Below are 17,850 nucleotides of genomic sequence, written 5' to 3'. Positions count from 1 at the left end.
ACATATCATCAGGCTGAGGAAACACAAGTAATTACATACACTCATTAGTATTCAGAAAGCATTGGTTTCCACCGAGTTGTTTAAATACAATTTTAAAAATTTAGGCACAATCATTTCCTTCAATTAGTGGGTTACCAAATTGTTTAGAGTGCAGTACCGTAGTAAGTAAAGGTGGGGCAGGGCTTTACAAACGTGCAAAATAATAAGCAACTATTAAATAATATTTGACAACTTATTTTTTGGCACGTCAAAAAATTAAAAATCATAGCCTTAAATTTTATAAGAAAAAAAAATACACATAAACGTAGTATAATAATAGTTGTAATTTTCGATCTAAACATGTTTAATAATAGCGTAATTACGGTCCTGTTGTGTATTCCGTATATCACAGGTATAAGACTCAATAATAAGACGTCAGATTATTGTAGGTTTATTCACCACGTTTGTTCCACACGTGTGTATCGACATGGCGTCCATGACACCCTTGCATTGGCTATTGTTGGTTGCATATATAACACATCTCCCTCTTTAACTTACAACTACAAAATATTCCTCCTAACAATGAAATTTACCTAAACTAACTAAAATAATATTTACAGGTTGAAATCTTACATACTAACAATAAAATCATCTAGGATCTTTGGGGTTTTCCTAATTCTAGATGGTCTAATACATTCATGTGCTGCGGGAGGACACATTGGCTCGGTGGCTGGTAAAGGATGAGTGTCCTGACGTGTGTTGTTCATACCTGCTGGTACAGGATCCAGATTAGTGGAAGTGCTACGTACTGGGGCAGGGATGGGTAGTTGTGGTAACGTAGGATCGTAATTTATGGGCATTCCGATTTTCACATTGCAATGTCCTCTGTGCTGTTTAATGGCGGTGCTTTTACTCAATACTGATTCGCAACCCTCACTCCTTTTCTTTATTTGATTTGGGTGACGTTTCCACACCGTTCCAGATGCGAGCTGGCATAAATAAGTGGCGTTGCCAATTGTTTTTATTATTTTCGCATCAACCCATTTCCTCTCGGTTGTCCGATAGTCTCTGATTATGACTTTGTCGTTGATTTTAAAAGTTCGACTTGTAGTTGGTTCGCGGGGTATTTTTTTTGAGACATGGTCAGTACGAGTCATTAGATGAAACCTTGTACGTAATTCTCGACCAAACATAGCACTAGCTGGAGATATTTTGGTCGTCGTATGCGGTGTGTTTCTATAAACTAGCAGGAAACGGGAAAGTATCGTCTGGATGGTGGCATTTTTATTTTGTTCATCTGCCAATGCCGACTTCAGCTTGTTTTTTACTATTTTAACACCGTTTTCAGCAAGGCCGTTACTTTGAGGGTTGTATGGCGAGATTGTCATGTGTTTGATTCCGTTCCGGTAAAAGAAAATCTCCATTTCTTCGGAGACGAAGGAAGGTCCGTTATCGGAAACAACTGTTTCTGGCAGCCCAAATCGAGAGAAGCAGTCTCTCAGCATTTCTACAGTACTCTCGCTTGTAATGTTTTTCATACTGTAAATTTCTAACCATTTAGTGCAGCTGTCTACTATGATCAGGTATTGTCTTTGCAGGAACGTGAAAAAGTCCATGTGGACTATTTCGAACGGATTAGAAGATTCCGGCCAGGATACATAGGTTTTTGGGGGATGAGATGTGACAGACAGACAAGCTTTGCACGATTTGCATATCTGTTCAATTTCTTTGTCGACTCCAGGAAACCATAAGAACGATCTCGCCATAGCTTTCATTCGCACGATGCCTTCATGAGTAGAGTGTAGTTCTTTTTTTACTATTTCTCGCATTGTGGTTGGTATCACGATACGGTCTCCAAACAACAAACAGCCATTTACCACGTGGAGGTCTAATTTGCGATTATAAAATGGTCGATAATTTTCATCGATCTCGTTTGGCCATCCCGATCGAACAAATTCTATAACCTTAGTTAAGATAGCGTCATTTGCTGTTTCTTCTTTTACCATTGTATTGTCTATCGGAATATCTACATTAGAGAAATATATGCTATTGTATTCTACTTCGTCAACTGTAAATTGCTTGTCTAGTGGTAATCGCGATAAACAGTCTGCGACTGCGTTGTCACGTCCCTTTATATGTTCAATTTGGAAATCGAAGTTTGAAAAATACAGTGCGTAGCGCTTTATTCGATTAGCATATGTCTGATTTATTTCCTTTTGTTTCCCAAACAAGTAGACCAACGATTTTTGATCTGTTCGCAAAATAAATCTCTGTCCATATAAGTATTCTTGGAATTTGTTTATGGCGAAATAGCATGCTAAACTTTCTTTGTGTACTACTGAGTAGTTCTGCTCAGCTTTAGTGTAAGTTCTTGATACACATGTCACCATTTTTTCAGTGTTGTCTGTCATCTTGTGTGCAAGAACTGCTGCTATGCCACGTTCAGAAGCATCACATGTTACAATGATGGGTAGATTAGGATCGAAGTAAGTTAGAACCGTATCAGACGCAATCTTTTGCTTAATACTTCTGAACGCTGTATCACATTTATCTGTCCATTGATATTTAACATCCTTTTTTAGTAACTGATAGAGGGGTGCTAGAGTTTCTGTAATGTTGGGTATAAATTTGCTATAATAATTAACCATTCCAATAAACGATTTAAGTTCGGTAATATTATTTGGTGGTGGAGCAGATGTTATTGCTTCGATCTTATCTTTGCTTTTACTTAAACCGTTTTCTGATAAGTCGTATCCCAGATACGAGATTTTACTTTGGAGAAACTGACATTTATCCAGGTTTACCGTTAGGCCTGCGTTTTTTAATATGGTTAGGGCTCGTCTCAAAATATCTAGGTGGTTTTCGCCACGTTTATGTCCGATTAAGATGTCATCCTGGAAGGTGAATACATTGTCGATGCCTTGAAAAAGTTGGTCAATATGTTTTTGGAAGTAAAAGCTTGCACACTTAATCCCAAAGGGCATTCGGTTAACCATGTATAATCCTTTATGCGTGGATATAGTGACCAGCTTTTTTGACGCATCATCGAGTTCGAACTGCATATACGCGTCGCTTAGATCTATTTTGGAAAATTTGTAATTTCCTTTCAGATTAGCATAAATCTGATCTATGCGTGGTAATGGATAATACACATCTACTAGATTTTTGTTGAGATTTATATAGCTACCACATATGCGTACGGTGCCATTTTTTCGCAGAACTGGGACAATATGGGAACTCCATTCTGCTGTTACGGTTGGTGTAATGATTCCTCTTTGAATCATCCTCTCTAATTCGTACTCGACTTTGGATTTAAGGGCTAAGGGTACAGGTTTCGGAGAATGGTGCTTTGGGACGGCGTTAGGCTTTAACTTCAAAGAAATCTTACCGTGTTTAAAACATCCGAGAGCTGAAGTACACACATCAGGAAACTCCCCCCTTAACGTAGTCTTCACGTCCACCACCGAGTCAATGGCGTTTATTCCTGCTGGAGTGAAAATAATGTTAAAATTATTGATGAAATCCCTGCCTAACAATCCTGTCATAGCATTTTCAATTACAAATAGTTTTAACTCACTTGCCATATCTCCATATTCTACTGTAACATTTATGAATCCTAATGGTACAATTGATTCACCTGTGTAACCTTTAAACGACATTACTGTTGGATGAATTTGGTAAGTGTTCAAATTATTTACATAAAACTTGTTGCTTATTGCAGATATGCCGGAACCTGAATCTAACTGCATGCAATATTTTTTGCCATCTATTAACACAGAGAGTTCGATTGGCTTAAGAGTGTTGTTAATGTTATATATAGAGTTTAGATAATGTCCTTCGTCATATATACTAACCTCGCTTCCGCTTCCTTGTTCACTTTGTAGGGTCTCCATTGCGTTGATCTGCCTTGCCCTGCAGACACTCTGTAAGTGTCCCTTTTTGCCACATGCATTGCAGGTATAATTCTGGAACTTGCACGTTCCAGCATGTGTTTTGCCACAGCACTTACATTTCACGGTGGTTCTGCTTTGGTTCTTCACTCTTCCCATGTCATAACTTTCTTTATATTCTTCATTTGCATCTGGTTTTCTGGGTTTGTGTTGGTTTCTTCCCCGGAAGTTGCCTAGTTTATGGTGACCACTGTATACTGCCTGAATTCTGTCCTCGCTTCCTTTACCAGTGGTGTATGCTAACGCCAACTCCTTGCTGTTGGCAATTTCGATTAACTTCTCGAGACTTTGACTGACTGGTTCTTCCACTAGTCGGTCCATCACGGGTCCCTCTCGCATTCCCGACACGAACCGATCAACCAGTGTCTCTTGGAGGTGCTCAAATTTACAGTTGACCGCGAGATTTTTTAATCTTGCATACCACTCATTAGAACTTTCTTCGGCGGTTTGGTGGGCTCGGAAGAACTGAATTCGTTCCCTAAACACGTTTACTTTTGGACTGAAATGCTTTTGGAGCTCCTTTTTCAGCTCTTCTAAAGACTTGTCCTTGGGTGGAATTGGAAATGATAAATCGCGAAGTATCTTGTATACATCCGTTTCCATCTGACTTAGCAACAGGGCAACTTTGCATTTTTCGTCCACGATTTTGTTCACGAGGCAGAACTGTTCGAACCTTTCTTCGAAAATCGTGAAGTCACTGTCCGGTGTGAATGTAGGGATAATGCCGATGTAACTAGCCATGCTTGAAAGTGCTTTTCAGAACGGTTAGACTTTCTCACCTTTTCCTCCCGTTCTTGCGTTGAAAGTTACTCCCTTGTATTCATAATTTGCTCGTCGCCATATGTTGTGTATTCCGTATATCACAGGTATAAGACTCAATAATAAGACGTCAGATTATTGTAGGTTTATTCACCACGTTTGTTCCACACGTGTGTATCGACATGGCGTCCATGACACCCTTGCATTGGCTATTGTTGGTTGCATATATAACAGGTCCCACCTTTTTCTCGTGCGACATTTTCTTTGAAACTAGTTTGGAACAAGAAAAATGTATACGCAGAACTTTATTTCGTACCCACTAAACTTTCGTGACGTGTTTATGAGACGTTAGGGGGGCAAAATAACGCGATTAGTAAGCAATAATTAACGATTGTAAAACGATCTGCTAGTTAGAGTTGGGTGGAAATACTGGCATTATATTGTAATAATACATATTGGAATCCCAAAAAAAGATAAAAAATTATTTAAAATATCATCACATTTTATTTTCTTATCTACTGTTCTTTTTGCAGTGCAATACGAGTTTTAAATATTTGACGCCCTACTGAAATTTTTAAAATAGATACATCCCTGCGACGGGATTCTTCCTGCTATTGCTATAGTGTCATTATGTTTGGTTTACACAGTTATTGCTGTGTTTAATAGGGCAATTTTAGTGGGTACAAAAATAACGTTCTGAGTATACAAGCAGCTTTCGGTAGTCGATTTTTCGTTTAAGAGTAGTTTGTGACGTCGTGATGATGCAATGATCAATCGATGAAGAGTAGCTTCAATCTAGAGAACATGAAAGACCAGGCGTTCTTAACGCTCTGTTTGCTTGTCTGACAAACTAAATTAATAAGAAAAATAGTAGTTGTAACTGAGCTTAACCCATTGTTAAGGCACCGTCATGGATCAAGCCTATGACGTCATGTTAACCTAACTTAATATATATAGTCTTGACGATATGACCCGATTTCAAAATTGTGTATGTCACCGAGCTAGAACTCGGACAGAGAAATATCCTGTGGGAGTTCTCTCTGACGTCTGTGGGCGATTTTATTCGACATATAATAATCTTCGAGACTAATTGTTGGGAATTTTTTATCTGTAATAAGAATATCGTGTAGACTAATCAAATCTGCCCCAATATTTTCACTAAAAATTTTATGATTAAATTTTAGATTTTAAGACTACTTATAAAAGTCCAAATGTATGCATTTTTTTCCTAGTGTGATTAGGGTTTTCACTTGTCGCACAAGCGGTCGGGGTTTAACTCCCCACCAGACGTTTTTTTTAATTGTTAATTAAAATTAAATTTCAATAAATCGTTATTATTATTTTTTTGCTTTTAATAATAAACCTAACACATTTTGTAGTGACAATGTAGCTTATAATATGTTACGGATCAGTGACTAACACTGCAATACAATGGGCAAGATAAATGCTTCAAATATTTTTATTGTGTACTTGAAAGTTTCGGTCAAATACCTGATCTGCACTGGATAAAGTTGAATTTATAATGCTTTAAAAGAACAGCTTTAAATATTTACATATTTCTAGGAAGCAAACTGAATCTGTTGCTATTGTTCTGTTGTCTTTGTTTTTTCGTGGGCTCTTTGTTAAACTGATATTATTTAACCGCGTCCTAAATTTTAGATTTTAGGATTGTTTCGGTATCGCTGTTTGTGTAATTAATGCGTAAAATATTTTATTCACGAAATGTAAGTTTGGTTTTCTACGACTAGATTTTGATCACAAAATAATGTGCTAGAATTACTGTGCTTCTTAATATTGTTTTGTCAATAGAATTTTTTTTTCGTCTAGTAGATAAAGCGCTTTTTGACGAAGTGTTTGGTTTTATACAGTTTAATTTGAAACAGAAAAGATGAAAAAAGTATTAGATGGTCATTAGATTAACATTCTGGAATTGTGACAAATATTGCCGTGGAAATTACTTTTCTGAGCACTTTTACAAACAAAAACTTTGAATTAGTCAAAATAATTGCCCGACGATGAAAAATGGGAATAAAATGATTGTTTAACAAATGAAAATGTATCTGATATTATTTTTTTGTTGCTGATTTAAAATACTGAAATATTTAGACAACCATCTATACTCTATTGCTTCTCGCTTGTTGTGTCCTTTCTCTTCACTATGTAGGTACAGTATTTCTAAAGATATTTGGAAACAGAGTTAATCACTTTATGAGTGTCATTAGTTCTGGGTCAACCTTCAACTGCCTGTTACTGAGCTTAATCCTCATAAAAGTACCCGAGTACAATCCGACCCGCATGAAGCGCAGAATTTTGACTTGGGGTATTTATATCCCGCTGAGAGTGCAATAAAATTATTTAACTTTGTTTCCAAATATCTTTAGAAATAGTTTACAGCAAGAAGTAGTGGGTATATGAACTAAAATCTAAGATAAACACTCTGAAAGGAAAAGGTTTGCACAACCAAGATCGAAAAATATTTTATTTCAAATGTTAGATAGAACCGATGAGGGTAGAATAAGAATTATTCGAACCTCTACGTGTAGAACACAGAATATGTATTAAATGTGTGTATACACGGTGATTCAGTATATCACTGCATAATTTTAATATAGAATTATGTGGCAAAAAATAAGTAAATAATGCTAATTATAATATGGTAAATTTTTGTAAATTTGACTACCAGCGAGTGTTAAATTTTTTTTACTGACCAAAATTACTTTCTATCACATATACACACATCTGTGTATAAGTTATGGTTATGATATACGAATTTCCTGAAAATTTGGCACAAATGCCGTTTCTTTGTCACTAAGGTTTGTTTGCGACTTTATTACCAACTAGTATTACTCAATAAATTTGTAGAGTGTTTTATAGAACTTTTATTGATGTACATACAGCAGTTATGGCAATAACAATAATTAGGTACTACTCGAGTTATTAAAAAGAACTAGAGTATTCACTCAGAACAAGTTGCAGTCTACAGTTCAATATTGTTGCTAGCTAGTTTTTTAATAACTACCTGTAACAGAAGATATTTTTCTAACTATACATTTGTCACATTTCACGAAAAAAAAAAAATGATAACTTAATTGCTGTTTAATAGTCCACTACTTGTGTTTGATGGATGCTCTATACGCGATGCAGGATTCTTGCATACCGACAAATCATCTGGACCGCCCGGAGATAGTGGACTTGGACTGGAACTCCGAAGACTTGCAGGGCTGGTGCTTTCAGTTCCAGGTGAGCATGGACACGGAGCAGGAATACCCGGTGGTATTATTGGATAAGTATCTTGTATTTTTTCTTGCAGTGGGGGATCTCCTGGTAATGGAGCAGTTGGTCGACCTACATTAAAATATTAAATATTTAAGATTGTAAATTAAATTTGAAAACAGTTGCGCTATTTTATGGGATTTACAATCTTATTTCAAAATTTTCTTGAAAGAAAATGATACTTTTTTTTGAACATTTTATATATCTCCTTTTTACTGTATTACTCTGAAGTTCTATAAGGTAGGACGTTAGTTATAGTGTAAATACGTCATAACATGTAAAACTTTATTAGCTAACGTACAGTTTGTAATTTTATAAATAAATCGAAAATAGTAAACTTAACTTGCATTTTCATTCCCACCAGAAATTGGATGACGTCATGTCAAACTATGTTAAGTAAATCGTCTGAAATTTAGATTATGACTGTTTTAGTCATATTTCTGAAAAATATGGATAACTGGAAGACGGAAAGATGGCTGATTTGTCCCACATGGAAGAAAGTTAGCACCTCAGCAAGCACACTTTATATACATCGGTATTTAGACGTTATAATTTCACTTTCATTGTTAGGTCCACAATCCACGTACTATCGTGTGCTTTTTAAAAACCGAAGTAATTTTTTTCCAGTATTTCAGGAAAATTATGTTAGCCGTTTCTGAGACAGCTGATAAAAGAACGAGTAAATAACTTTTAGTTCTCGTTCTGACGAAAACTTTGTTTATTCAGTAATTAATCGTTGTAGGTATATTATATCTTATCAAGATTTCTAAGAAATCTGTTAACTGACAATCTGTTTAGGTGAATTTAAAAAAATTAGGTGAATTGTTAATCCATCCCTGCAGGAGTGTGTATATATTTGAAATGTGTGTTATTGTTACATTTATTTTTATTTTATTTTTAATAAACAATATTTGCATACCCGTTTTAAAAATTGTACATTTTAAACAACCTAAAATCTCTTCAAAACTGAGAGAATTTATAAATAACAAACTATAAACAAAACAGACACTAAAAATTTCCAAATCAGTCATTCAAATAAAATATAAATCAACTTGTTAATGCCATCGGCCGAAAATGTCTGATTTCTGTTCCTTTAGTTTGCCAAAAATGTTGTCGTATCCTTTTCCTTTCGTTGAGTCATTCATTATCTAAAATTTTGATTAAAATGTGTGAGAAAATGGGATAAAAGCATCTGTCAGTCAAACAGAAAAAATTTAATGAACGTTTCTTGATATTAATTTATTAACGGAAAAGGATACGTACGTGTATGTAACTTTGGCACAACAACAAATTAGGGACACACTATTGATTTTTAAGTCTGCCACATGAAAGAAAATTAAGAAGCTGGGCAAGTAAAAAGGTATGAAAAGAAAATTACAAAAAAAAAAAAATGGAACCAGATTCGGCAAAATTATTATAACATACTCGTATCTTATTTGACACTTTTCGTAACCGATGTACAGGGTGGAAATTTTAACTCGGGGTTTTCGTCGACTGCAAATATTACTTTATTGTTTCATATAGAGAATTCTAAATCACTGTGGAAATAGTAAAACATTAATAAATAACATAGACAATGACCAAAATTGGTGAAATAGTCATTAAAGTGTCAACTTGAAGTCCGACTTTAAATTTCCGCCACTGTTCTTACACAGAAATGAGATAACCAAAATTTGGCATTCTATAAGCCGATAACACAGGAAATATAATGTTCTTCAAAATCATTATATTTTATTTCTGGCTGGGAAGGAAAATTAAAATTATTAAACGATTTACCTGGTAATATTAACGGAGAAGGGCTAATGCCAAGGCAGCGCATTCGCCAAGCATCTTGAAGTAGTTGTAAGCGAGCTTGTTTCCTCCATTTTGCTCTTCGATTTTGAAACCATACCTTAAAAACCGAAAACTTGACGTTATCACGAACATGGTCTGTATTCATCTATAAATATAGTTTGATTGCAAGATTTATGATACCAAGCTGTAAACAATGAAGTGGTTATTTTACAACTTGCGTACGAAAGGGTATAGTAAAATACATTTTCTAACGTTATACAGCAGCAATACAGTTCTTGACCTCTAATAACACTTACTCCCATTAATCATTTCAAAGACGTTAACCGAACACACGGCGGCAACCAACTGATACATGACCGGCACGTTGCTTATCAGTGCGCCGCTTTTTTGGTTCTTGGTCTTAGTCGTTCTGTGCCATTCATTGAATAGTAGTTGTGATAGGTTAAGGAACACTACCAGTGGCGTGTCTAACAATTTATAGTTAATTTCAAATAATTTTTTCAAGATTGTGTTACCACTTAGGAACGTGAAGTTTATACAGTGCAATAAAGCTTATTATGGGCTATTCCCCATTTTTTATTGTACACATTTCGAAATCACCGTGTACGCTTTACTATACTTCGGTGCACGAGAATATAAAATATTTCGATGGCGTCAAAGACGTTTTGCGAGCGGAGTACACAAAATTGTTGTATTGTAGGAGCAAGATTTAATTTGTAATTTAATTTCTCCACGACAACGGTATTTTTTTATTGTTTTTGTCATCTCCTTTTTTTTAATAAGGACAAATAGTTACTTTTCAATTCACTGCATTATTTTGCCGTTTTTGGGTTCAAACAAGAACAACGAACAAAATAGTATGGTCACGTATGCAGTCAGGAAATGTTTTGCACCATACCCGTAAGTATTTATTCCAACGGCGTGCGGGAAGGATTCATTTTCCTACACTAAAAACGGTAAAGTTGGGTATTCCCGCACTAGTAATTTATTTTGTAAATCTTTTTTAAAAATATGGAATATAACGAATGAATTTTTTTCCAACAGTAATAGCAATTCCAGAGTTATTTAAAAAAACGTTTGAATCGGAACTTCTGTTTCCATCTTGGGCCGCATATGTCTTTTATGTTTAAAAAGAAGGCTGTTTGCATACTTGCAGGATTGAATTTTAGAGACGATTGTAAAGATGTTTTTGTAGATTTCAAAATTGTTATTACTTAGGTATATTTTTGTTTGCTTAAATTATGTAAGAACTAATTGTGATCTACATGAATTACATAGAAATATTGCCATTCACTTAAAATAACTATTTATGGTATAAGTAAATAAAGACGAATTTTATCCACGAGGACTAAAAAAAAAATAAAATAATCTACTCCTTTTCGTAAACTAATTTAAATTTTTCTGAGAATAAGTTGGGTAGGTAATGCAACCGTAGCGTCGTTCAGAACATTTTGTGGTATACTTTGTTTTTAACTTTACTTTAAACCGGCAAATTGAAGGATTTACGTGAAGCGAAAATTTCAAAAGTTGCTGTAAACATTTTATTCATCCTTTCGATTAGACTATTGTTTTAATAATGAGGTATAGTATATAACATAACATGAGCATTTTATTAAAGTTGCTGTAAACATTTTATTCATCTTTTCGACTAAATTATATTGTTGTAATAATAAAATATATTCTATAAAATGAGGATTTTATTATTGGGAAGTGGAAAAAATAATTTAGATATTGAGTTCCAGCGTGTACACAGGTAGATTTAGTCTCAATTATTGGAGTCTGATTTTTTTTTTAATTTTTGTGCTATACCATACGTGACCTACTTATTTGTTTTTGTTTTTAGAAGGAAATTTAAAACATTTTTTATTAAACATGAGCCTGATAATTTTTTTAAGTTAAAGTTTCAAGAACTTATTGTAAATTGATAAATTTGATGCGTAGAAATAATATAATGCATAAACACAAATAAACATCCGTCTATCTGTCTATTTGTGTTGGAGCATTTTTCGGTGGTATTTATATTATTTTTCGAAAAGTAGTTGTGACAATGTTCTTGTTGAAAATATAACTTACATTTTAACATTAAATATTCCATATGTTTCAGAAGATTCGACTTCCTTTCGCTTTTTTGTTGAAATGGGCCAATAATACAACTTTTCAAATCTTGTTTACGTTCTTTTTGCAATGCCAATGTGATAATTCTTTATGGATCTTGCAAATATGATTTAACAGAGCGTTAGAAGTGTCAGAACATATATAAATCTTTGTAAGAGAGGTTTGTAGTAATCCAAAACATCTTTCAGTTCTATTGTTGTAAATTATTGATACTTCATATTGTTTTTTGTTTCATTCATGCGTCTTACCTTTTTGTTGTGGAAAGAATTAAAGCACCCAACCTATTTACATGGGGTAATTAATTTGGGTGATCAGTTATTCTTTTCATGTTTTTTGTTTGATGTAACCCTATAGGGCAACATTTGATAAATTTCTTTTTAGTCTTTGAAATTTAACATCTAACAATATATTTCGTTTTGTTTCGTCTCTACTTTGTATCTATAAATAGAAACAAGTAGTTTATAAAATCTAGACCCGGTTTATAGAAAGCGAATTAAAATTAATTTGCGATTAACTTTTAATTGAGGTCCGTTGCTAGGCAAGGTGTATATTTTAACTAATCACGGGCTCATATTCTACATTTTATTCCTCTGCTAAATTATCGAGAATTAAATATTTAATTCGCTTTTTGTAAAACGGCTCTTAATGACTTGTTTTTGTGTAAATGTAAAAATGTAAAAAAAAAAAATTAAAACGAAATCTTTGATACAGATGGCTTTGAAATAATTACAAAATATAGAATAGTTCTTTTCCTGAAATGGAGAAAAACGATGGTTTGCAGATTTAATCACCTGCATAAATAAGTTAGAAATTATGTTTATCTTTCTGCATATTTTTCAAGGAGGTAAGTAAAAATTTTCTGCAAAAATGAAAACTTCTTTTGTCAAAATAAGTGGTGAACTTAAATAATGAAACAATCTAAGAATCCATATCATGCCCGACGTGCGCTGAGTACAGTTTCCCCTGTAAAATTTTGTTGCTCATACGGTAGGTATGAAACACTTAAACCTCACAATCTTTTCCGTTTGGAAAAAAAGTTGATATCATTTGTAGAGAAACTAACTCAAATATAATGCTAGTAATACAATAATTTAAAAAAATTTAGTGAATTACGCATTTCAAATTTCAAACTTTTGTCTCTTAAATAACTGTCAACATCAACAAATGTTTTGAGGTATTTTACCAAACGAATTACAGATCACTTATTGTATGTACTATCTTAAAAAATTTAAAATATTCTGCCCAACACACTTAAAATACCGAGAAATCAGTCGAAAATGCAATCAAAGACACTCATGGACTTTTTTTTCTATGATCGTTGCAACAATCGTTTCAACATGAAACTTTCAAATTAACCATAATACGCCAAGACGAAACTGCCAAAGACAAATTTTCAAAAATCCATGGCTGTATTTGATCGTGTTTTTTATTGCTCTTACATACTGTACATACCTACCTCATTCTACATGGAAAAGAAAAAAGACGTTAAAAAAATCAAAGATAAATTAATGCTAGTTTTAGGCCCATTTTAATAATAATAGCAACAATGATTTTATTGCCCAAAAGTTTGTAGATACCAGTTACAAGAGAATCATAGGATTTTTTAGAACTCTGATATAAAGATTATTTTACATAAAATTAGATTTTTATAATCCCAAAACTACAATAAATTTAAAAACTCTACAATATTAAGGTTCACTTTGCGAAAGGAGATAATGAAAAAAATGTATACCTGAAACAACAATATCATGCCAAAAATGTTTTATTCTATTTCACAAATAACTTTTAAAGTTTATGTAATTTTTTACGTTATTTTTGAACCATTTCCTCTTTAAAAATATGTGTTGTCCGCCAGATATGATCAGATTTTTGACACTTTGTTCTTACATAAAAGTTCAGTAGTCAATATACTGACCACGGCTATTCGATTTTCTAAAAAAATTGATTATGTTCTTCATTTTTTTGGTGACTTATAGGCTCTGCAAACTTGATATAAACTATAATTAAAAAAAAAAAAAAAATACAAGCAAAGTTTTGCACCTTAAATTTCTAAATTATAATATGTAAATGTAAATAGATTACACAACTTACCGAAGTAGTATTTTTACTATTTGTTCACGACTTGTCGTACTTTGCTATTCATGCATATAAACTTGATACAAATTTAACAACCAACAAGAAACTTACCTGTACACGTGCTTCCGACAAACTTATTCTAAGCGCCACTTCTTCCCTGAGGAAAACATCTGGGTAATGCGTCTTTTGAAAAAGTGCTTCGAGTTCTTGTAATTGTTGCGGACTGAATGTGGTGCGATTCCGCCTTTGTCGTCGTCTGCCAAACATATATTCTGTGAGTAAATCACCCGGTAAAGGTGATAAATACGGTCCTGCCATTTGATCTTTATTTACTTTAACACCGTTAACTTCGTACTGCGATTTTGAATTGCATGTTGTTATAGAAATTAAATGATGCTCCACCCCGATTTATTTTCATTGGTCCTATAGGGACGCCTAAAAGGCGTCGAGACGCTCGCGCAGACGTATCTGTTTAATGAAATAATGCTTTTATTGGCTGTTTACCTGAAATGTTCACTTGCAAAAAAATTGTCTGAAGTTGTTATTGATTTGTCTGGATTTTTATTTTACAAAAACAATTGAAATGTGTGTATAACTTGAATATTATTGTTAAATAATAGATTTACACAATTTAAATTGATCCATTAATTTAATGTGTGACAGTTTGTTACTTATAAATTTTGTAAGCACAAATTTCTACCAGAAATCACGTAAATAACTATTATGCTATTACTGTTTTCAATAGATTCTTCATGTACAAATAAAACTTTCATCAGTTGAATATATACTGACTGTGAATTCTAATATAGAATTAGGATTAAGACACAGATGTTTTTTCATAATCACACGAGTTCATTCATTTTATACTATCCACCTCACTAACGTCTTTTTCTTTTTATTGTTTAATACCTTCAGCATGGGATTTGTGAAAGAAATAATACCTACACGTAAAGTTACTTTCATATACATATGTATATTTTTTAAAATACGTAATATAGGGACAGCCAAATAGGATATAAAATCAACTACTGAAGACACAACACAAATAAATGAATAAATAAGCTATTAAGTACTTGTATTAATGCTTTCGAAAACAAAAGATTTGCATTAAAAAAATTGATGTACACTTTAGGATGTTTATACTATGTTGTGTTTTAATGAAGAGGGAAAATTTGCAGAGTTTTAATGGCTTCAATTTTGTTTTTTCAAAGAAATCGATGTTTTTCACTATCGCTACTTTGTACTTTGTTTCTTTACTTTTCTTTCTATATTTTCTACACCTAAAGATTGTAATTAAAACACAAAATTATCACTTATACTTGTTAGTTGTGACAACATTTAATGACGTTTTATTTTAATTTATGGAAATCTGGAATTGATTATTTCTAGAAATTCTTAGAGTTCAGATGTCAAACAGGCAAGAAAACAAAATAACAAAATTCACTATAAATCTTAAAAAAAAAAACTGTAGGTATATGTTAATACGACAACGTAAACTATTGTTTCATTCTGCATATTTTTTTTATAGTATTATGTAAGTATTTCCAAAGTCATAAAGATGTAGAATATACTGTTACTATTAAATAAATTAAAGTATGCAATAAAATCACAAAAATCTATCGGGTGTCCCATTTAGGAAAATATCTAGATATCTTAAACTACATCATATGCAATTGTTTAATTAATTTGTTGTCTAGTAATGAAGACTTTATACACATGCTATAAAGGACACGATTCTTTTAAATTTGTTTTTAATACAAAATATTGTTTAAATGTGTTTACAACAAGATTTCCTCCTTAATTGCAAAATGACGGCTCCTTCAAAAATTGTGTAGTTAAAATTTAGTTATGTATAGTTGTTAGCTGAAAGGGGTGGTGGGTTAGTAGAATAATAGAAATTGGGTTAATTTAAGGAACAATTTTTATTCCTTTCACATTTTTTTTTGTAAAATTAAAAATAAGAAAGTTCTTTGTTACTTTTGGTTTTTTAGATTTTAAGAACACAATTTGATATTATTAAAGTTTTAATTGTAGATTTATTTATTTTGAATTAAGCAAAAAATATTATTCCTTTGTCATTTTTTTGTAAAATAGAAAATAAAGTTTTTTTTCCTCTTCTGAACTCAGTCCGGAGATACACTGTATATATAAAATAATCAGTCTCCCAAAAGTCACTACTAATTATGTAATAATAAATATTTAACATAATGTGGCTACCTTTTATACAGTATCCTTCCACTACTTCTAAGTAGAATAATTTTTAGTAAGATTCGTGTGAGTGTATGGATTTCATGACATAAGTTCTTTCCTCAACGAATTTTCAGCACTTTAACTGGCAGTGAATTAAAATGGAATTAGAGCTGACTATGCTTTTAGAATTTTATATACCTACTAAGTATTATGTTAATATCAAATTGATTTGTATTTAATCAATATTTTTGCCTCACTGAGTAATGTCCACGTTACAATTATTCTTAACCAAAAATCGTGTTAAAGGAATTAAAAACACATGCAGAAAGTATTGAAGTTTGAAAAGTACTGCCATCTCTACCTCCCTTTTCCTAATCACACTTTTTAAATAAGAGTTATTTATTACTGTGGTACCTACAGTTTAAGATTTATATATAACGTTGAATATCTATATATAACGTTAATCAGTACTGTCGGTAGAAGAATATTCAAAAGAATGATCGATATAGTGTACCGATATAACATAATAAAACACGGAGTAGATGTTATCAACAAAATTATTAGATTGTATAAAATACCTACAATATTGAAATGATAGTTTAATAAAATTTTGTGATTAGCAAACTACGAGTTGAAAGAGGATAGAAATAACCAATTTTATCAAGAAAAAATTGGTCTAAAGAGTTTAGACAGTACTTCCCTCGCTGTCGGAAACGTGACGACTGCATGCCTATTATTTTTTTTTTCGCAGTAGATTTCTAAGCATTCGGTGTTGTAGTTCCTGTGTAAATCAATAAAATAAATTTACGCATTCATTATTTTTTTTGAGTCACCCGGTATATGCAAATTCAAAAAATTGGTCTAAAGAGTTTAGACAGTACTTCCCTCGCTGTCGGAAACTTGACGACTGCATGCCTATTGTGTTTTTTTCTGATTACATTCTTGTAGTGGGAATTTAAAAAAAAATTGCGATGACGTCATCAACATTTTTGCAAGGACACGTATATCAGTTGGGATAGTAGTAGTGTAATACTAAGAATAAAATTATTATATTCTCAAATTTTCGGGAAAATGAATTGGGTCGTTTTGAATATTGATTTGTAATAATCAATAAAATAACGAAACAATTTACTCACGTATACCTACGTATCAGAGGCAACTGAAAATCGTGTATGTATAAACATTCTTAATTTAAGATGACAGGCGTAACAGCATACGTGAGAGTCAAACAGAGAAACTGTAAACAAAACGACCATCGGTTTTATTGCTTCGACTTCCGCTTATTATATAAAACATTGGGTTTTATTTTAATTCTTGACGGTGAAATTCACAATTGGTTGATTACAAACATGTCTATTTCACATTCGCGGAACCAAGTGAACGCATAAAACAAATGCAGTTCTGTAATGTTAAAGTCGATGTAAATAAGCGTGCTACCCTTATGTTTCAACCGAGTTTTTCCTTTAACAAATTTTGTGTCTACCAAATTGGGTTGGTTGGGGTGTAATACTAATAATAAGTGTTGCCTTTAATTTAATCAATAAAATAAATTGACTTCATTAATTTTTTTGAACCACCTCTTAAGAAAATCTAAAAAATATGAATGGAATGATAAATCACAAGTACAAACTCATCATATTTTTTGCATTTTAGATAGGATTTATTCAGCAAAATTTAAGGGTGACGTCATCAATTTTTTTAGGAGGGATGAACA

The 17,850-nt window shown here is 32.6% G+C and overlaps 1 protein-coding gene and 1 long non-coding RNA gene across 2 annotated transcripts; one reads left to right on the top strand and one right to left on the bottom strand.

Annotated features, from left to right (window-relative positions):
* Positions 1-68: 68 nt before the first annotated feature.
* LOC135143396 (uncharacterized) lies at positions 69-8,146 on the top strand. The gene is made up of 3 exons (XR_010282776.1): positions 69-161; positions 7,792-7,928; positions 7,999-8,146. It is a non-coding gene; the product is annotated as an uncharacterized LOC135143396 (long non-coding RNA).
* On the bottom strand, positions 7,555-14,281 carry LOC135143395 (dorsal root ganglia homeobox protein). The gene is made up of 3 exons (XM_064075249.1): positions 14,058-14,281; positions 9,738-9,852; positions 7,555-8,033 (listed from the first exon to the last, which is right to left on the bottom strand). The coding sequence occupies exons 1-3, from the start codon at positions 14,262-14,264 to the stop codon at positions 7,774-7,776; spliced, it is 582 nt and encodes a 193-aa protein (XP_063931319.1). The 5' UTR covers positions 14,265-14,281; the 3' UTR covers positions 7,555-7,773.
* Positions 14,282-17,850: the final 3,569 nt, after the last annotated feature.

Source organism: Zophobas morio, unplaced genomic scaffold (assembly GCF_036711695.1).
Source record: "Zophobas morio isolate AGI-343-1 ecotype UQ-CSIRO unplaced genomic scaffold, CSIRO_AGI_Zmor_V1 ptg000058l, whole genome shotgun sequence".
Classification (NCBI taxonomy): Eukaryota; Metazoa; Arthropoda; class Insecta; order Coleoptera; family Tenebrionidae; genus Zophobas; species Zophobas morio.
The sequence above is the reverse complement of the archived record's forward strand: the minus strand, read 5'-3'. Positions and strand labels throughout refer to the sequence as shown.